Genomic DNA, 21,447 nt, shown 5'->3' with positions numbered 1-21,447 from the left:
GTTGTCGTGTGTCTGTCTAGTAAGGAAATAAATGTCAGTTTATTTTGCTCAACTTGTGTGCTCAATCTCGTACCCGAAAATATAAAATTGTTGATCAGGTTAGTCACTGTGACAAACACCCCTCTCCTTAACCCCCTACCCTGACCGCTAACACCCCTCTCCTTAACCCCCTACCCTGACCGCTAACACCCCTCTCCTTAATTCCCTACCCTGACCGCTAACACCCCTCTCCTTAACCCCCTACCCTAACCGCTAACACCCCTCTCCTTAACCCCCTTAACCCCCTCTCCTTAGCCCCTACTCTAACCGCTAACACCCCTCTCCTTAGCCCCCTACCCTAACCGCCAACACCCCTCTTCTTAACCCCCTACCCTAACCGCTAACACCCTCTCCTTAACCCCCTACCCTAACCGCTAACACCCCTCTCCTTAACCCCCTAACCCCCCTCTCCTTAGCCCCATCTCTAACCGCTAACACCCCTCTCCTTAGCCCTCTACCCTAACCGCCAACACCCCTCTCCTTAACCCCTACCCTAACACCTCTCTCCTTAGCCCCCTAACCGCTAACACCCCTTACCTGAGAAACAGGTGCCAGTGTGACCCCGCAGTGTGACCGCACAGTGTGACCGCGCAATGTGACCGCGCAGTGTGTGCTATTGTAATATTGAAGTTATGATCATTAGCCGGTTAATAAGCAAATGTAATTATTTCTAATGCAACAATACAATGATTGTAGCTGGAGACTGTCAGAGCTACCACACAGTAATTTACAGGAGACACACGTATGTAGAGACACATGTATGTTGGAGGCCTCTCCCATGTATAGAAGAGATCTCACCTGGACATGAACTCCACCAGCCTCTGATAGAAGAACCGTCCTGCACAGACAGAGGAGAAGAGACGTTAGGAGAGAGGAGGAGAGCGAAACCAATCTGTGTATTTCTTATTCTCATCACGATCTCTGTATGTGGGAGACAGAGAGCTCCCGGCGCCCAGAATATCACCGAACAAACCAATTCCCGGTCTCTGTATGTGGGAGACAGAGAGGCCCCAGCGCCCAGAAATATCACCGAATAAACCAATGCCCGGTCTCTGTATGTGGGAGACAGCGAGCTCCAGGCGCCCAGAAATATCACCGAACAAACCAATGCCCTGTCTCTGTATGTGGGAGACAGAGAGCTCCCGGCGCCCAGAATATCACCGAACAAACCAATTCCCGGTCTCTGTATGTAGGAGACAGAGAGCTCACGGCGCCCAGAAATATCACCGAACAAACCAATTCCCGGTCTCTGTATGTGGGAGACAGCGAGCTCCCGGCGCCCAGAATATCACCGAACAAACCAATTCTCGGTCTCTGTATGTGGGAGACAGCGAGCTCCCGGCGCCCAGAATATCACCGAACAAACCAATTCTCGGTCTCTGTATGTGGGAGACAGCGAGCTCCCGGCGCCCAGAATATCACCGAACAAACAAATGCCCGGTCTCTGTATGTGGGAGACAGCGAGCTCCCTGCACCCAGAATATCACCGAACAAACCAATTCTCGGTCTCTGTATGTGGGAGACAGCGAGCTCCCGGCGCCCAGAATATCACCGAACAAACCAATTCTCGGTCTCTGTATGTGGGAGACAGAGAGCTCCCGGCGCCCAGAATATCACCGAACAAACAAATGCCCGGTCTCTGTATGTGGGAGACAGAGAGCTCCCGGAGCCCAGAATATCACCGAACAAACCAATTCCCGGTCTCTGTATGTGGGAGACAGAGAGCTCCAGGCGCCCAGAAATATCACCGAACAAACCAATGCCCGATCTCTGTATGTGGGAGACAGCGAGCTCCCGGAGCCCAGAATATCACCGAACAAACAAATTCCCGGTCTCTGTATGTGGGAGACAGCGAGCTCCCGGCACCCAGAAATATCACCGAACAAACCAATTCCCAGTCTCTGTATGTGGGAGACAGAGAGGCCCCAGCGCCCAGAATATCACCGAACAAACCAATGCCCGGTCTCTGTATGTGGGAGACAGAGAGCTCCCGATGCCCAGAATATCACCGAACAAACCAATGCCCTGTCTCTGTATGTGGGAGACAGAGAGCTCCCGACGCCCAGAATATCACCGAACAAACCAATTCCCGGTCTCTGTATGTGGGAGACAGAGAGCTCCCGACGCCCAGAATATCACCGAACAAACCAATTCCCGGTCTCTGTATGTGGGAGACAGCGAGCTCCCGGCACCCAGAATATCACCGAACAAACCAATTCCCGGTCTCTGTATGTGGGAGAGAGCGAGCTCCCGACGCCCAGAATATCACCGAACAAACCAATGCCCGGTCTCTGTATGTGGGAGACAGAGAGCTCCCGGAGCCCAGAATATCACCGAACAAACCAATTCCCGGTCTCTGTATGTGGGAGACAGAGAGCTCCCGGCACTCAGAATATCGCCGAACAAACCAATTCCCGGTCTCTGTATGTGGGAGACAGCGAGCTCCCGGCACCCAGAATATCACCGAACAAACCAATTCCCGGTCTCTGTATGTGGGAGACAGCGAGCTCCCGGCACCCAGAATATCACCGAACAAACCAATTCCCGGTCTCTGTATGTGGGAGACAGCGAGCTCCCGACGCCCAGAATATCACCGAACAAACCAATGCCCGGTCTCTGTATGTGGGAGACAGAGAGCTCCCGACGCCCAGAATATCACCGAACAAACCAATTCCCGGGCTTTGTATGTGGGAGACAGAGAGCTCCCGACGCCCAGAATATCACCGAACAAACCAATTCCCGGTCTCTGTATGTGGGAGACAGAGAGCTCCCGGCGCCCAGAATATCACCGAACAAACCAATTCCCGGTCTCTGTATGTGGGAGACAGAGAGCTCCCGACGCCCAGAATATCACCGAACAAACCAATTCTCGGTCTCTGTATGTGGGAGACAGAGAGCTCCCGGCGCCCAGAATATCACCGAACAAACAAATGCCCGGTCTCTGTATGTGGGAGACAGAGAGCTCCCGGAGCCCAGAATATCACCGAACAAACCAATTCCCGGTCTCTGTATGTGGGAGACAGAGAGCTCCCGGCGCCCAGAATATCACCGAACAAACCAATTCCCGGTCTCTGTATGTGGGAGACAGAGAGCTCCCGACGCCCAGAATATCACCGAACAAACCAATGCCCGATCTCTGTATGTGGGAGACAGCGAGCTCCCGGAGCCCAGAATATCACCGAACAAACAAATTCCCGGTCTCTGTATGTGGGAGACAGCGAGCTCCCGGCACCCAGAAATATCACCGAACAAACCAATTCCCAGTCTCTGTATGTGGGAGACAGAGAGGCCCCAGCGCCCAGAATATCACCGAACAAACCAATGCCCGGTCTCTGTATGTGGGAGACAGAGAGCTCCCGACGCCCAGAATATCACCGAACAAACCAATGCCCTGTCTCTGTATGTGGGAGACAGAGAGCTCCTGACGCCCAGAATATCACCGAACAAACCAATTCCCGGTCTCTGTATGTGGGAGACAGAGAGCTCCCGACGCCCAGAATATCACCGAACAAACCAATTCCCGGTCTCTGTATGTGGGAGACAGCGAGCTCCCGGCACCCAGAATATCACCGAACAAACCAATTCCCGGTCTCTGTATGTGGGAGAGAGCGAGCTCCCGACGCCCAGAATATCACCGAACAAACCAATGCCCGGTCTCTGTATGTGGGAGACAGAGAGCTCCCGGAGCCCAGAATATCACCGAACAAACCAATTCCCGGTCTCTGTATGTGGGAGACAGAGAGCTCCCGGCACTCAGAATATCGCCGAACAAACCAATTCCCGGTCTCTGTATGTGGGAGACAGCGAGCTCCCGGCACCCAGAATATCACCGAACAAACCAATTCCCGGTCTCTGTATGTGGGAGACAGCGAGCTCCCGGCACCCAGAATATCACCGAACAAACCAATTCCCGGTCTCTGTATGTGGGAGACAGCGAGCTCCCGACGCCCAGAATATCACCGAACAAACCAATGCCCGGTCTCTGTATGTGGGAGACAGAGAGCTCCCGACGCCCAGAATATCACCGAACAAACCAATTCCCGGGCTTTGTATGTGGGAGACAGAGAGCTCCCGACGCCCAGAATATCACCGAACAAACCAATTCCCGGTCTCTGTATGTGGGAGACAGAGAGCTCCCGGCGCCCAGAATATCACCGAACAAACCAATTCCCGGTCTCTGTATGTGGGAGACAGAGAGCTCCCGACGCCCAGAATATCACCGAACAAACCAATTCCCGGTCTCTGTATGTGGGAGACAGAGAGCTCCCGACACCCAGAATATCACCGAACAAACCAATTCCCGGTTTCTGTATGTGGGAGACAGAGAGCTCCCGGCACCCAGAATATCACCGAACAAACCAATTCCCGGTCTCTGTATGTGGGAGACAGAGAGCCCCACTGCCCTGAAATATCACTGAATAAGCCAATTCCCCCTCCCCTCTCCCCCCCTCTGGGAGGTTTACCCTGGCTACAGTCCTGTGTGGTGCTCGGTACCTGTTTAGCTCAGGCGATGCTGAGTGTTCCGCAGTGTAGTGGGGAAACAGGACAGGCTCACGCTGAACCGGAATGTTCTTTCTTGGTGCCAGTGCCTCCACCCATAGTGGGCTCCAGTAGACATGAAGGCAATCCCCACCATGACCAAGACGGTCATCCCCATACATCTGGCCAATAGATTGCGACTCAGCCAGATATATAAAAAGGGATGGTCTTTATTCTGCAGCCACTGCATGATGTTATTACAGCGATTGCAATCAGTTGGGGGGATAGGTTCCAGGCTCCTGGATGGTACAGGCCTGCTGGTAATGATGGGGCCTCACTAGAGTAGTGATTGCACCCAGCCCATGAGGGACTGAGCACGTCTCCCTCCCAGCTGGGAGGAGACTTGGCTTACATGCTCATTCCTTGAGGAGGAAGAGGGACTGTCTGAACCCCACCCTGTGAGGGCTGGGTTCATCTCTATAATTTAGGACACCTCGTCTTTGGTGCAAAAGGGGAGGTCAAAGGATCTACATCCTTATTGGACACATGCAGACTCCCAGGTCATCTCCACCCCACATGACAGCCGGTCATTGTCTGGATCTTACTAGAACTTGCATGACAGGTAAGGCAGACAGTTAGCTGGCCCAGCCATGGCTACATGTGTATATGAGAGCCAGGACTTCGGGACATAGTGTATATGAGAGCCAGGCCCCCAGAGGACTTCGGGACATAGTGTGTATATGAGAGCCAGCCCCCCAGAGGACTTCAGGACATAGTGTGTATATGACTGCCAGGCCCCCAGAGGACTTCAGGACACAGTGTGTATATGAGAGCCAGGCCCACAGAGGACTTCAGGACATAGTGTGTATATGAGAGCCAGCCCCCCAGAGGACTTCAGGACATAGTGTGTATATGAGTGCCAGGCCCCCAGAGGACTTCAGGACATAGTGTGTATATGAGAGCCAGGTCCCCAGAGGACTTCAGGACATAGTGTGTATATGAGAGCCAGGCCTGTAGAGGACTTCAGGACATAGTGTGTATATGAGAGCCAGGCCCCCAGAGGACTTCAGGACATAGTGTGTATATGAGAGCCAGGCCCCCAGAGGACTTCAGGACATAGTGTGTATATGAGAACAGAGGACTTCAGGACATAGTGTGTATATGAGAGCCAGGCCCCCAGAGGACTTCAGGACACAGTGTGTATATGAGTGCCAGGCCCGCAGAAGACTTCAGAACATAGTGTGTATATGAGTGCTAGGCCCCCAGAGGACTTCAGGACATAGTGTGTATATGAGAGCCAGGTACCCAGAGGACTTCAGGACATAGTGTGTATATGAGAGCCAGGCCCACAGAGGACTTCAGGACATAGTGTGTATATGAGAGCCAGGCCCACAGAGGACTTCAGGACATAGTGTGTATGTAACAGGGGACTTATCCCTGTTCACAAAGGTGCCTCTAATCCAGCAGTGTGGTGGTTAACTGCTGGTAGCAAATTAACTAGCACCACCTGCCTGATTACAGGTAGTAGAAAAAGCCTGCCTTTGAGACAGGAAGTAACTCCTCCCTTGCTCTGACTGAGAGCTGACCTTTGGAGAGACAGAGCAGAGGTTCTTGAGTCCCAGGAGAGACTGACCAAAAGAAACCCAGATCTCTGGAGCTGAGCGGTCTTGAGCTCTGCACAGCAGAGCTGAATTCAAGACACAGGGAAAACTACTGCACCTGAAGCTGAACCAGGAAGTGAGATTTTCCCTCCAAGAAACAGATAAGACTTTTATTCTTAAGAGACTGCTTATTTTCATGCTATATGTTTTGGGGCTGCGTGGACTGCTTGACTAAGGGAGATGTGAACTAATTGCATAGGATTTCACTAGAAATACTCCCAAGTGAATGGAAGCTTTGTTCCCCCCCCCCCCCTGTGTTTGGATAATTTCCTGATGAAAAGGAACAGGCACAATAAAGCCTATTATAATTTCACATTATAAAGCCTCCTAATTGTGTACCTCTGTGAACGTCCGTCCACATATGGTGTCAGAAGTGGGATAAGAGGTGTCTTTGTAGTTAAAAAGGACCGGAGAGTTTTATGTGACATTTTTTGTTGTGCTTTTTTGCCTACAAACAAGTCTGAGAAAATTAGAAAAAAAAAAAAAAACATCTCATGCAGCAGAGGCAGAGTTAAAGTGATACACACCACTGAAACTTACACTGCACTGAAACTTACAAAAACCACAGATGGACTCTTTTCCCCAATCCCAAGAGACTGCTGAAGCAGGCAAACCTTTAATTGCCTATCACAAAGTGTAATACGGTCATTGAAATAGGGAGTTTGCCTTCTAGCCATAGTCAGGGTTCAAGAAGTGAGTCAGCCCTTAAAAAGGGATAGTTGTTTGTTGTTTTCAAAAGTTTCGCTGAACCAGTGACTACAGATGGTGATCCATGAGGGGTACTGGTTTTGCAAATAAAGGTTGCCATGCCGCATAGGGCTACCAGCTGTGAATGGAGTATATGCAGAAAAGTGTGAAAATTGATACAAAGACTGTGCTGAAGCAGGGGAATTTTTAGCAAACAAATGCTGAGTGTAAAATTGCCCTATAAAGAAAAAGGTTTTTCAAAGCCAATTGCTGAGTGTTGAGTCCACTGCAAAGAATGTTTTTTTTTCTGCAAGTAAAAAAGTCTGCCTATATATCTTGGGAGCAAAACAGACACCCAAAGTGTGAAGTGTGAATGCCATAATACCCAAAGATGAGACTGAAAATTACTGAACTCAGGCAGAAAACCAAATTCTGTTGCTGAAGCGGAGGGATTGCACCTAGCAAAAAAATGGTGTATAGCAAATAGACTTTTTTACCTAGCAACGGCACAATCTTGTATACCTGATAAAAGAAAATGCATGCACAGTACTGCTGATATTGAAAAAAAAAAATTACCCAAGAAAGAAAAGTCTACAGAGATGCCTGTGAGAGCTACGACCTCTACAAGCAAAATATGCAAATCTGTAGGACTACCACAATTGGGGGTTCTAGCAAATACAGTGGCAACAGCTGCAATAGCGCCTCCTGAGGTCAGGAAGAAAATTACACCTGATAGCCTAAAAATGGAGGACAAGATGCAGCGTTCCTGTAATGAACCCTACCCCACGGAAGAGTGGCCCTTCCAGTCCAATAAAGAGGAAGACATCTCTTACGGGGAACCCGAACCGAGTCACACCCACAAAACACCCCAAGAATGGTGGGGGTGCCTGAACTCAGCACGAACAGTAAAGACCGCTCCCTTTAATGACGAATATGATCAGCAGGAGACAGAGTGGGAGCAGTGGATCACCGAATATTTCTTTCAGCTAAAGCAGCTGTAAGAAAAGCCTGGTGTATATAATGAAGCTGCTAAAACTTCAAATGAAGATGGAGACCCCAGTATCCCTGAAGGGACGGTGTCATCCAAATCAAAAAGGAAGAAAAAGCAAAAGAAAAGCAGTTCTTCACTTACCGTGGAAGGAACAGACACGTCCGCAGATCCTGTGGAGGAAAAGGGGGACCGAGTTGCCCTGCAGCCTAGAGAAAATGGAGAATTCGTCCCACGGTTAACCGAATATCCAGAGGGCCCAAGGCAGAAGTCGTGTACCCCAAAGAAGTGTCTGTCCGGTGCCAACAGTGAGGAATCCTCAACTAGTCATCCCAGGGAAGCGGAGCCGGAACCAGTGAGTGACGATCCCTTGACCAGCCCTGAAGACGCCCTGAAAATTGCCGGACTGTGATCTGCTCTGTGAAGAATTAGGAAGAGAGAGAAAAAATAATGCTGAGCTACAGAAGAATGTGCTCGCAATGTACTCTACAGCCAGGACAGAATTGGACGATCTCAAGACTGAGCTAGATACTGCAAATGCTGCTATTTCCGCCATGGATGAAAAGCAGAGCCAATCTGATAAAATGGTGGCTACGCTAAAGCGGAAGTATGAGGAGGCATTGAAGCAGATGACAGTCTTCCAGCAAGAGGTTCACACTCTTCGCATAGAGCTGAATGCCTCACAACAGGAGGTCAACAGTGTCCAGATAGGGGTGGACGTAGCTCAGAAAGAGGTTCAGACACTCCACAGAGCACTGGATGCCTCACATCATGAGACCAACAGCTGCCGCACAGACCTGGAAGTTTCCAGAAAGGAACTACACAGTCTCACGGAGGAGCTGGACATTTCAAGGAAAACTATCCTACATCTTAACTTAGATCTCAAAGTCTCTCAGAAGGAGCTTTAGAACTTAAACCTGGAGATGGAAGTCTCACGCCAGGAGACAGCCCGCCTCCAAGCAGATGTGCAAAAATGGAAGGTGGACTGCAAGGAGGCCCTGAATAGTACAGAGACTGAAAAAAGAGAAAATTTAAGATGGAAAAAAGAAAATTCTGAGTTGACAGAATACGTCAAGGGAAAGAATGAAGAGCTGCAGGCTCTTAAAGAAACAAATAAACTTTTGAAAGAGGAAATGTTTGAAGCAGAGCACCGACTGCAGAACCAACTGCAAGGTCTGCGTACACACCTCCAGTATGCTGAGGAGAAGCAGCAAACGCTGCAGGAAGAAAAGCTGCAGGCTGCTAAAGAGATACAAGCGCTGCAGGAACGTCTGAATACCCAGTACGTCCCCACAGAGCAGTATGAGGAGCTAAAGGCCACGCTGCATGTCTTCAGATCATCATTGGAGGCGGAGCTTCGATAACAGGTGACTCTGTATGAAAGGGAGCGTGAGAAGGCTCAGAAACTGGAGCAAGAGCTGGAGAGACAGAGAGACTGTTCCATTCCTTTGAGTCAGTACACCAAGGAGGAAACAGACGCAGCGGCAACCTTGACAACAAAAATTACGGAGCTCCAGAATATGAAGGAGACCCTAATACAGCCACTTAAGAAAGCACTAGCCAAACCTACAGCTGCCCTACAGGCAACAAACAGAGGTAGGAGTGCAGAATCAAAGCCAGAAGAATCCTTAGCTGAGGAAGCTGAAAAAATAGGACGTTCTCTGGAAAAGGAGGTGGAGGTGCAACTCAGTCCCAAAGAAGGTGAACTGGCGACTCCGTGGTGTGGAGAAGAGCAGAAAACTAAGGGCTAGTCCTAACTGCTCTACAACTGTTGCCATACACTTTGTCTACAAAAAGAGGAGTGCCCGACGCAACAGAAATCTCATGACCGCGCACGCGATAAAAAGACTTCACGTGGAAAAAGTCCTCCTCGAGCGACTGAGGAGTGCTGATCTCAAGCACCTTCGGGAGGAGACAAAAATAAACTGGAGAAAGGGCTCCAATCCCAGCGGGACAGAGGGTTCTCTTCCTCCATCCACTCTCATTCAAGTCACAGAAAGATCTCGAATGAGAGTGGAAGGATGGGCTTTGGCCGTGGTAAGCCCGAGCTTCCCACAAACAGGGGAGGTATGTAACAGGGGACTTATTCCTGTTCACAAAGGTGCCTCTAATCCAGCAGTGTGGTGGTTAACTGCTGGTAGCAAATTAACTAGCACCACCTGCCTGATTACAGGTAGTAGAAAAAGCCTGCCTTTGAGACAGGAAGTAACTCCTCCCTAGCTCTGACTGAGAGCTGACCTTTGGAGAGACAGAGCAGAGGTTCTTGAGTCCCAGGAGAGACTGACCAAAAGAAACCCAGATCTCTGGAGCTGAGCGGTCTTGAGCTCTGCACAGCAGAGCTGAATTCAAGACACAGGGAAAACTACTGCACCTGAAGCTGAACCAGGAAGTGAGATTTTCCCTCCAAGAAACAGATAAGACTTTTATTCTTAAGAGACTGCTTATATCTGCTTATTTTCATGCTATATGTTTTGGGGCTGCGAGAACTGCTTGACTAAGGGAGATGTGAACTAATTGCATAGGATTTCACTAGAAATACTCCCAAGTGAATGGAAGCTTTGTTCCCCCCGTGTTTGGATAATTTCCTGATGAAAAGGAACAGGCACAATAAAGCCTATTATAATTTCACATTATAAAGCCTCCCAATTGTGTACCTCTGTGAACGTCCGTCCACAGTGTATATGAGAGCCAGGCCCCCAGAGGACATAGTGTGTATATGAGGACTTCAGGACATAGTGTGTATATGAGAACAGAGGACTTCGGGATTGTAAGAGACGTGTTCAGAGGTACGCAATGGAGACTGTTTTAAGGTGAAATTAAAATAAGGCTTTATTGCGCCTGTTGCTTTAAACACAGCAAACATGTAAATCAGCAAACAAAATCCGCTCCACTCTGGAGTATATATACACTTGTGATCTGCGTGGTTAGCCCAGCGATTCACCAGCCCAAATCATAGAGACATGTATCAATATACATAGACATAGATAATAGTCTTATACGAAAAGTCTTATCTGTTAGCTGGGCTGCTGTAGGGGAAGCTTCTCTGCTCTCTTGGATCCGCACCCTTGTGTGCTAAGGCAATCTCTGGGCTCCAGGTTAGAATCTTGTCCCCTTTGTCTTGTTGTCAGCTTGCCGCTCAAGACATCTGTCCTTCCTTGGTTCAGCCCAGTTGTGGACTAAGGAATCTCCCTTCCTGTCTCAGAGGCAGGCTTTTTCTAACACCAGTAATCAGCCAGGTGGTGTTAGTTAATTGCCTACCAGCAGTTAACCACCACACTGCTGGATTAGAGGCACATTTGTGAACAGGAATAAGTCCCCTGTTACATACCTCCCCTGTTTGTGGGAAGCTCGGGCTTGCCATGGCCACAGCCCATCCTTCCACTCTCATTCGAGATCTTTCTGTGACTTGAATGAGAGTGGATGGAGGAAGAGAACCCTCAGTCCTGCTGGGATTGGAGCCCTTTCTCCAGTTTATTTTTGTCTCCTCCCGAAGGTGCTTGAGATCAGCACCCCTCAGTCGCTCGAGGAGGACTTTTTCCAAGTAAAGTCTTTTTACCGAGTGCGCGGTCATGAGATTTCCGTTGCGTCGGGCACTCCTCTTTTTTTTTTTTGTTTCAAAATTTTTTATTAGGCATTTATAACATTTACAGCTTTTTGAATATTTGTCAACATTTTGGCCTAATACAATTTTTCTGGTTTTTGTCTGAGGTGGGGGAGAAAGTCCCAACATTCCCCTGACCTTCAGAGGTCAGGGCACTCCTCTTTTTGTAGACAAACTGTATGGCAACAGTTGTAGAGCAGTTAGGACTAGCCCTTAGAGTTTTCTGCTCTTGAAGCGGTCTTTCTGCACCTCCTCCACACAACGGAGTCGCCAGTTCAGCTTCTTTGGGACTGAGTTGCACCTCCACCTCCCTTTCCAGAGAACGTCCTATCTTTTCAGCTTCCTCAGCTAAGGATTCTTCTGGCTTTGATTCTGCACTCCTACCTCTGTTTGTTGCCTGTTGGGCAGCTGCAGGTTTGGCTAGTGCTTTCTTAGGTGGCTCAAACTTCGTAATCTTGTTTTGAAGGTGCATGGAGTCCCCAACTCTCACTGTACCCTTGTCCTCACGGGCATTAGTTACTGTGGGATACCGATGCTTGGGCAGAGCCAATACCTTTTTCCGTATTGGAGGAATCTGTAAGTTACTGGTCTGCAGAGTCTCACTGTTTGAGTGCGTCTTGCAAGTATCTTCTCAGGGAATGTATCTGCGCACTTTGCTTTCTCTGAGTCTGTATCAGTGTCTCCTTCATATTCTAGAGCTCTGTAATTTTTGTCATCAAGGTTGCCGCTGCGTCTGTTTTCTCCTTGGTGTACTGACTCAAGGGAATTGAACAGTCTCTCTGTCTCTCCAGCTCATGCTCCAGTTTCTGGGCCTTCTCCCGCTCCCTGTCATACAGAGTCACCTGGTATCGAAGCGCCGCCTCCAATGATGCTCTGATGACATGCAGCGTGGCCTTTAGCTCCTCATACTGCTCTGTGGGGACGTACTGGGTATTCAGACGTTCCTGCAGCGCTTGTACCTCTTTAGCAGCCTGCAGCTTTTCTTCCTGCAGCGTTTGCTGCTTTTCCTCAGTATAATGGAGGTGTGTACGCAGACCTTGCAGTTGGTTCTGTAGTCGGTGCTCTGCTTCAAACTTTTCATCTTCCAAAAGTTTATTTCTTTAAGCTCGTGCAGCTTTTCATTCTTTCCCTTGACGTGTTCTGTCAACTCAGAATTTTCTTTTTTTAATCTTACATTTTCTCTTTTTTCAGTCTTTGTACTATTCAGGGCCTCCTTGCAGTCCACTTTCCATTTTTGCACATTTGCATGGAGGCAGGCTGTCTCCTGGCGTGAGACTTCCATCTCCAGGTTGAGGGTCTGAAGCTCCTTCTGAGAGACTTTGAGATTTAAATTAAGATGGAGGATAGTTTTCTTTGAAAGGTCCAGCTCCTCAGCGAGACTGTGAAGTTCCTTTCTAGAGACTTCCAGTTTTGTGTGGCCGCTGTTGATCTCATGCTGTGAGGCATCCAGTGCTGCACGAAGATTGTGAACATCTTGCTGAAAGACTGTAATCTCCTTCAGTGCCTCCTCATACTTCCGCTTCAGTTTAGCCATCATTTTATCAGATTGGCTAAGCTTTTCCGCAATGGTGGCATTATTAGTGTTTGCAGCATTTAGCTCAGACTTGAGATCGTCCAATTCTGTTCCAGATTCAGAGTACATTGCGAGCACCGTCTTCTGTAGCTCAGCATTATCTTCCCTCTCAAGTTTCAATTGTTCCCAGAGCAAATCACAGTCACGCCTGGCAATTTTCAGGGCATCTTCAGGGCTGGTCAAGGGATCGTCACTCACTGGTTCCGGCTCTGCTTCCCTGGGATGGTTGGTTGAGGTTTCCTCACTGTTGGCACCGGACAGACACTTCTTTGGGTTAGCCGACTTCTGCCTTGGGCCCTCTGGATATTCGGTCATTCGCATGACACATCCTCCATTTTCCCTAGGATGCAGGGCCTCTCGTCCCCCTTTTTCTCCGCAGGATCTGCGGACTTGTCTGCTCCTTCCACGGTACGTGAAGAACCGCTTTTCTTTTTTCGCCTTTTTGTTTTGGACGACGCCGTCCCCTCAGGGATACTGGGGTCTCCGTCTTCATTTGAAATTTTAGCAGCGTCACTGGATCCACCACGCTTTTCTTGCAACTGTAATAGCTGACGGAAATATTCGGTGATCCGCTGCTCCCGCTCTTTCTCCTGCCAATCATATTCGTCATCATAGGGAGCGGTCTTTTCTGTTCGTACCGAGTTCAGACACCCTCACCATTCTTGGGGTGTTTTGTGGGTGTGACTCGGTTTGGGTTCCCCGTAAGAGATGTCTTCCTCCGCATCGGACTGGAAGGGCCACTCTTCCGTGGGGTAGGGTTCATTCCAGGAACGCTGCATCTTGTCCTCCATTTTGGGGCTATCAGGTGTATTTTTCTTCCTGACCTCTGGAGACGCTATTGCAGCTTTTACCAGTGTATTTTCTAGAACCCCAGCTTGTGGTAGTCCTACCGGTGGGCATATTTTGCTTGTAGAGGTCGTAGCTCTCACAGGCATCTCCGTAGACTTTTTCTTTCCTTTAGTAAGTTTTACAACATCAGCAGTACTGTGCACGCATGCCTTCTCATTAGGTATACTGGATGTGCAGTTGCTAAGTAAAACTTCTATTTGCTTTACACCATTTACTTGCTAGATGCAATCCCTCCGCTTCAGCAAAATAATGTGGTTTTCTGCTTGAGTTCAGTAATTTTCAGTCTCATCTTTGGGTTGGCATTCCCTCCCAAGATACATAGATAGACTTTACTTGCAGAAAAAAATATATTCTTTGCAGTGGAATATTTCTTTCACTCCCGGCAGGGCGAACCAACCCATAGCAATTGGCTTTGGGTTACCTTTTACACAGTTCAGAAATCCCTTTTTTTTTTTAACCCGGTAGGGCAATTTTACACTCAGCACTTGTTTGCTGAAAATTCCCCTGCTTCAGCACAGTCTTGCATCAATATTCACACTTTTCTGCATATACTCCAATCATAGCTGGTAGTCCTATGCGGTGTGGCAGCCTTTACTTCCAGAATCAATACTGTTCGTGGGTCACTGTCTGTATTCACTGCTTTTTTTTTTAACGAAAACAATAAAGCCTAGCTCCTCTGGAGCGCTAACTCACTTCTTGAACCCTGACTACTGCTGGAAGTCAAAGCCCCTTCATCAACAACCATACTGTATTACACATCATTGTGATAGGCAATTAAGGTTTACCTGCTTCAGCAGTCTCTCATTCTCCTCTTGGGATTGGGGAAAAGAGTCCATCTATGGTGTTGTGGCTTTCTTCAGTGCAGTGTAGATTTCCTGCCTGGATGTGTATCCCTTTAATTCTGTTCTCTGCTGCAGGTGAATCTTTGTTTTTGTTGCTCAGGTTTGTTTGCAAGACTGTATGCAGGCAAAAAGCACAAAAAATTTCACAGGCACTCTCCGGGGCCCCTTTTAACTTCAAGGGCCACCTCTCGTCCCACTTCTGACGACCATATGTAAGAGACGTGTTCAGAGGTACGCAATGGAGACTGTTTTAAGGTGAAATTAAAATAAGGCTTTATTGCGCCTGTTGCTTTAAACACAGCAAACATGTAAATCAGGAAACAAAATCCGCTCCACTCTGGAGTATATATACACTTGTGATCCAGTTCTCTCTAACTGCGTGGTTAGCCCAGCAATTCACCAGCCCAAATCATAGAGACATTTATCAATATACATAGACATAGATAATAGTCTTATACGAAAAGTCTTATCTGTTAGCTGGGCTGCTGTAGGGGAAGCTTCTCTGCTCTCTTGGATCCGCACCCTTGTGGACTAAGGAATCTCCCTTCCTGTCTCAGAGGCAGGCTTTTTCTAACACCTGTAATCAGCCAGGTGGTGTTAGTTAATTGCTTACCAGCAGTTGACCACCACACTGCTGGATTAGAAGCACATTTGTGAACAGGGATAAGTCCCCTGTTACAGGGATACATAGTGTATATGAGAGCCAGGCCCCCAGGGGACTTCAGAACATAGTGTGTATATGAGAGCCAGGCCTCCAGAGGTCGTACCTGTGTGCTCCCGATAGAAGCTCTGGGAATCCGTGGCTCGCCATCTTAGCTCTTTACTGCGCACGATAAGAAAGTTGTTGTTCAAAATCTTCTCATGTACAGCCTGTGAGAGAGGAGTGTGTGAGAAAGCGAGGCAGACGGGGGGGGGGGGGGGGGCGCGAGACAGCTTTATATAGCTTCTCATTTATTCTCATTATATAGCCACATGGCTTCTCCATTTTGGCTTTATTTTTGTTAAATAAATCATGACACGGTGTAATATGTCATGTGTTGTTCATCTGAGGTTGTATTTACCTAATTTTAAGACCTGCTAAGGAACAGATGATTGTTATTATGTAAAACCATAGAATTCAAAGAGGGTGTACTTTCCTTTTCACACCAGTGTGTGTGTGTATGTGTGTGTGTATGTATGTATATATATATATATATATATACTACTGAGTTAAGTTATGGTGAGTAAAAAAAGTGACAAAAACCCTCTATATATATATATATATATATATATATATATATATATATATATATATATATATATATATATATATATATATATATACAGTGGTTGACAAATCACCAAAAAATCTACTCACCACACAAAAAAATCTACTCGCCACCTAGTACCAAACGTGTGCTGCTTGGGCCAATATTTACTCGCCCGGGGCGAGCAAATGTATAGGTTTGTCGAACACTGTATATATATATATATATATATATATATATATATATATATATATATATATATATACAGTGTTCGACAAACCTATACATTTGCTCGCCCCAGGCGAGTGGATTTAACATCATGGCGAGCTCCTATTGGCCCAAGCACCACACGTTTGGTACTAGGTGGCGAGTAGATTTTTTTGTGTGGCGAGTAGATTTTTTGGTGATTTGTCAACCACTGTATATATATATATATATATATATATATATATATATATATATATAGAGAGAGAGATAGAGAGAATCAAACAATCTGAAGCACTCTCTGGTAAAGTAAATGCTTAGATAAGGTTCAATGCATCAGACACACATAAGGGTCAATATAAGAAAAGTGGGGCGACGTTTCGGACCTCCCAGTCCTTTATCCAGCTCAGAGAAGCTGGATCCTGATCCAAGGAGGATGAGATTTAAATACCTTGATGAGCCCTCCTCTTGTTAATCCCCCGGAAGCGTTATACCAAGCGAAACGATAGTTGGAGCGTCTCTGCCTGTATGTCCTCTGAGGAATCCTTACATGCTGCCTTATCCTCCGCATTCGGGGGATCCGAACACCATTAACCCCCTACTGCTACCTGCTGTATGCTATAGAAGCATGAGTGGCTCCTGCGTTCCATCTGTACCCTGCACATTTCCAGGATCAGGTGTACCTGCATGCTGCGGCCAGCGGACTGACTGCTGCTCACTGATTGCTACCACACATGGACTTGGCTGAGTATTTACTTAGCTTACATCCAATGCGTGGACATTAGGGACTGTTACCAGCTACTGTGCATATCACTCAGATAACCCAAGGGGTTTGAATCAACATCCATCTACCCTTGGACATTTGTCTTCACCCTATTTTCCCTGTTGAACAACATCTTTTTGGATGCAATGTACCCCTATGCAGGTTGTCTAAATTCATTATACTCTATTAAATCATACAACAGGCCCACCGTCCCTTTAAGAAAACCAAATAATAAAATAAAATCTTATTCCCGTTAGCGAAACTAACAGACTTTTCTTCAGCCCTCTCTAAAGGCCGCTGGCCAACTATACTGGTTCCCAGCTAAAACATGCCCTGGCATATGCACCAATATAATACAGTCTTTGCACACAGCAATAACAAAGGGTTTTTGCTTATCTGTTTGCAAGTCCTCCGGAGCAGATGTCACTGCTTCAGCACAGGCCTTGCGTCCTTCCTTCTTAGAGGGACCTCGGCCCCACCCGAGCCCAAAGAAACTCCTCTTTAGGTTCCTCTGTAACCAGCTTCAGGAGCTGGGGAGCACTCCTATCTCCCCCCCTTCTCTGGGGAAAACAGTCTCTCTTTCTCTCCATGGCATCTATCAGTCTTTTAAAGCACTTCCTGAATATTCACTGAGGAAGTCCATCCTCATTAATTAGCCAGCAGGTGAACAGCTATTCCAGAGAGGATTAACTCTGTGTGCTGCAAAAGTCCTATAGCTGCCCTATTCAGCCCCTAGAGGACAGTGATGATATCACATATTCCTCCCACAAGGAAACATTGTCCTGTGAGCGACCCGTGCACTATTCCCTGCACCAGCTTCTTTGTCAGACATGTCTGATATCTACATCTTCTTTTTCCTTGCCTTTCAGTTGAAGAGTCTCTCCTTTGGGGCAAGTACTAGGCCTTCTGGGCCTGCAGACTGGTCTTTCGCTACCTCTAGATCTTGTGCCGGCCGGAGTCTAGGGTTGAAGCTCCGCCTTTGTTGTGTCCCCTTCTGCAAAGGTTCCTGAGCATCCTACTGTCTATTAGCTCTCTCTGTCAGGACTCTATGCCACTCTGTGATCTTGATCTGCAAATCCTGAAGATGCACCTCTGTCTTCTTCCTTTTGTGCTCAGAGTCCCCCTTACCCTGTAGAAGAGCCTTGACCTTGGTCAGCTCATTGCGTTCACTCGCCAGTGACTGTTTGGCCTTCTCTTGTGAAGACAGCAAATCTGCTTTAGCGGTGATGGCTTTTGGACCTTTCTCCATCAGTGTACCTTCAGTGTTGGGTTCCACATCATTTATCTTCAGTACTTTAACTTGGGTGGGATTCTTATTAACCCCAAGTGCACCCCATGATGCCTCTCTATTACCATCTCGAAGGCTTGGGCCTGTCTTGACTCCTTAACTTACTCCGTTGGGAGTGTCGCTGGACAATCTGTGAGGTCTTTCTCATCTTATGATCACGGACATACTTCCGTCCCATTCACGACTATCTCTTCACAGCGGCTGCCTTCCTGGCAAGGAATCCACTTTGGGTCCCATGGGCACTGCAGTATGACTGGATTCTTACTGTGCTACTCCATCGCAACTTGGTCTTCCTACTGCGTGCCTTGTGGAAAGTAGACTGTAGTACTACAACGGCATCGCCGTCACGCGTCCTGGAGCGCCTTCCTTGCTCAGGCGGTTCAAACTTTGTAATCTTGTTTTTCAATTGAGCGGTGTCCCCAGCTCTCACTGTACCCTTGTCTTCACAGGCATTAGTTTCTGTGGGATACTGACGCTTGGGAAGGGCCAGTACCCTTTTCTCCAACTTTAGCTGAGAAACCTCCTGCTGGGCAGCAGTAGAGTCTAACGTAGCGTCATGCTCAGTCTTTAGGGCATCGAGTGCCTCGTGCAGGTCATGCTTTTGTTTCTCTGCCATCTTGTGGCTAGCGCGCTCAGACTCCAGGTCCTTCCTCAGGTCTTGAAGCGGTCCTTCTGCATTTTTCACTCAGTGCAGCTGCCAGTTCAGCTTCTTTGGCGTTGAGTTGCGATTCCACATCTGTCAGCTGATTCAGCGCAAGGCTTAAACCGGCTTCCCTTTTTCTATTTCTGGCCTGCAGCAGCCGGTGCTCCTCCCGGACCTTCTCCAGCTCAAGCTGCAGCCGGAACCTCTCATCGGTCGTGTGGTCCAGCAGCTCTCGGGTATCGACCATCTCGGTTTCATAGCGCAATGTCAGGCAAGCCACCTGACGGATGGACATCTCCTCCCTCTCGGCGAGCTGTATCTTGCACTCAGCAACCTGCTTCTGCAGCTCTTCAGTTTGATCATGCAAGTCCCCTCTCAGGGCCTTCACCTCTTCCCGGTGCTTGCTCTGAGTTTGCGTCAGCGAATCCTTCATATTTTGCAGCTCTGCAGATTTCATCACCAGGGTCGCTGCTGCTTCTGTTTTCCAGGCCTCTTTCTCCTTGGCGTACAGGCTCATGGGGATGGAGCAGCCTCTCTGCTTCTCCAGCTCTTGCTCCAGGTTCTGGACCTTTTTACCGCTCCCTCTCATACAGTCACCTGGCAACCAAGCTCCGCCTCCAGCGATACTTTGGTGACACGCAGCGTGGCCTTCAGCTCTTCATACTGCTCTGTGGGACACAGCCGTTCCTGTAGCACTTGTACTTGGTTAGTCACCTGGACACTTTCTTCCTACAGGACCCACTGCATCTCCATGGCCTCCTGTAGCTGCGCACGCAGCTCTTGCAGCTGGCTCTGCAGTGCTGCCTGAACTTCTACATTTTCCAGGGACAATTGTTCCTTAATTTTTTTCTGCTTGGGGAAGCGTCTCCTTTCCTTCACTAGCCTGGTCAGACAAATCTGACTTTTCTTCTTTCAGACTTACGTTCTCTTTCTTAACAGTCTCAAAATCACTCAGGCTATTCTCATGGGTTTCCTTCAACATAACCAGCTCTGTGTTTAAACCGTGGCCCTCTTGTAGAGACTCCTTATATTTCTGCTTCAGGTTAGCAAATCAGTTTGGCAGACTTGTTCTGCGTTTCCTCCATGGTAGGAATTGAGGTGTTGGCCTTTTCCAGACTAGTCGTCACCTCCTCCAACTCACTCTGTAAGAGACGCTATGTTTTCTTCAAAGCCTCATGCTCACGTATAGCTGGGAGTATACACCTCTGTAACTCGGCGTTCACTTCTCACTCCTTATTCAATTGCTCCCACAGGATTTCACAATCATGGCAGGCAGTTTGGAGTACAGCAACTAAGGCCTCTTTATCCTGGATCAAGTATTCAGCTTCCCTTTGCTCCTTCTTTTCCTTTGCCGCCGTTCCCATGACCATTTAGCCCGTCACTTCGGTCTGTAGCACATCGCGGCGCCTTTCTGACGCATGTTGTCCTGACAGCGCAGACTCAAAGGGTTTGGTCACTTCCTCTGTGACTTGAGAAATACTTTCCTTTTTCTTCTTCTCTTTGCTTTAATAGCTCCAGAGACATCAGTGGTACTGGGCACACACTCATTGTTATTAGTTTCCACATATTCCTTGCGCTCACAGACCTCTGTGCTGAGAGCGTAGACCTCCATGGCGTGCGAATTCCAGCTCTGCTTTGAGCGCGCGAGCCTCTTTCTGAGAAACTTCTAACCCTGTGATGAAGCTTTGCACATCTTTGTGGGACATCTCATAGTACAGTTTCCAGCCAGTTCTCGTTTTCGCCGATTGGCTCGGCTCTCTGTATCTAGCGGCAGCGGTAACCTTTGTCATCCCTAGGCGAGTGGTCATTCCTGGGACGATTGCGCCAGGCGCTCTGGGCTGTAGCTCATCTGGGTATGGTGTAGGGACATCGCCATTTGTTGCCACGGTTTAATTTGGAGACTTTCGGGATGCACTTCTCCCAGGTGACCTGGTTCCTCACAGACCCAGCATACTAAATCCTTTAGAAAGCCACCTGGTTTCATTTTAGCCGACATGGCTCCAAATTCCTGGGCATTGACTCCAAGGTTATGGGGTCCGGTGCTCTGCGCTGGTCACTTCTGCAGCTTCTGCAGGTGCGGCTCTCTTCCTGGGGCCACGTATGAGTCGTCATCATCATCAACGTATGGCCTGAGGGACACTTTTGTATGGTTACGTACATTACACAAGAAACATTTGACGTCGGCCATTTTAAAATCCTGTTTTTTTTTTCTTTTCACACCCGACGGGGCAGACTTTACACAACACGTGAGCTGGACGTGCTTTACACGCGAGCTGGACTTGCTTTACACGTGAGCTGGACTTGCTTTACACGTGAGCTGGACTTGCTTTACACGCGAGCTGGACTTGCTTTACACGCGAGCTGGACTTGCTTTACACGTGAGCTGGACTTACTTTACACGCGAGCTGGACTTGCTTTACACGTGAGCTGGACGTGCTTTACACGTGAGCTGGACTTGCTTTACACGTGAGCTGGACTTGCTTTACACGTGAGCTGGATTTGCTTTACACGTGAGCTGGACGTGCTTTGCACGCGAGCTGGACTTGCTTTACACGCGAGCTGGACTTGCTTTACACGTGAGCT

General features: G+C 48.3%; 1 protein-coding gene across 2 annotated transcripts in view; it reads right to left on the bottom strand.

Annotated features, from left to right (window-relative positions):
• Nucleotides 1–613: 613 nt before the first annotated feature.
• The window catches only part of LOC142494789 (nucleoside diphosphate kinase 6-like), a 45,651-nt gene continuing 24,817 nt past the window's right edge, over nucleotides 614–21,447 (bottom strand). The window contains exons 2-3 of one of the 2 annotated variants that reach the window (XM_075599249.1): nucleotides 15,487–15,589; nucleotides 614–877 (exon numbers count right to left, since the gene is read on the bottom strand). In XM_075599249.1, the coding sequence (XP_075455364.1) occupies nucleotides 834–877; nucleotides 15,487–15,589 (147 nt within the window). In that variant the 3' untranslated portion in view covers nucleotides 614–833. The remainder of the gene's footprint in view (nucleotides 878–15,486; nucleotides 15,590–21,447) is intronic. The other variant, XM_075599248.1, reaches the window with a different exon arrangement.

This window comes from Ascaphus truei, chromosome 5 (assembly GCF_040206685.1).
Source record: "Ascaphus truei isolate aAscTru1 chromosome 5, aAscTru1.hap1, whole genome shotgun sequence".
NCBI lineage: Eukaryota > Metazoa > Chordata > Amphibia > Anura > Ascaphidae > Ascaphus > Ascaphus truei.
This window is presented reverse-complemented; position numbering and strand designations above follow the sequence as displayed.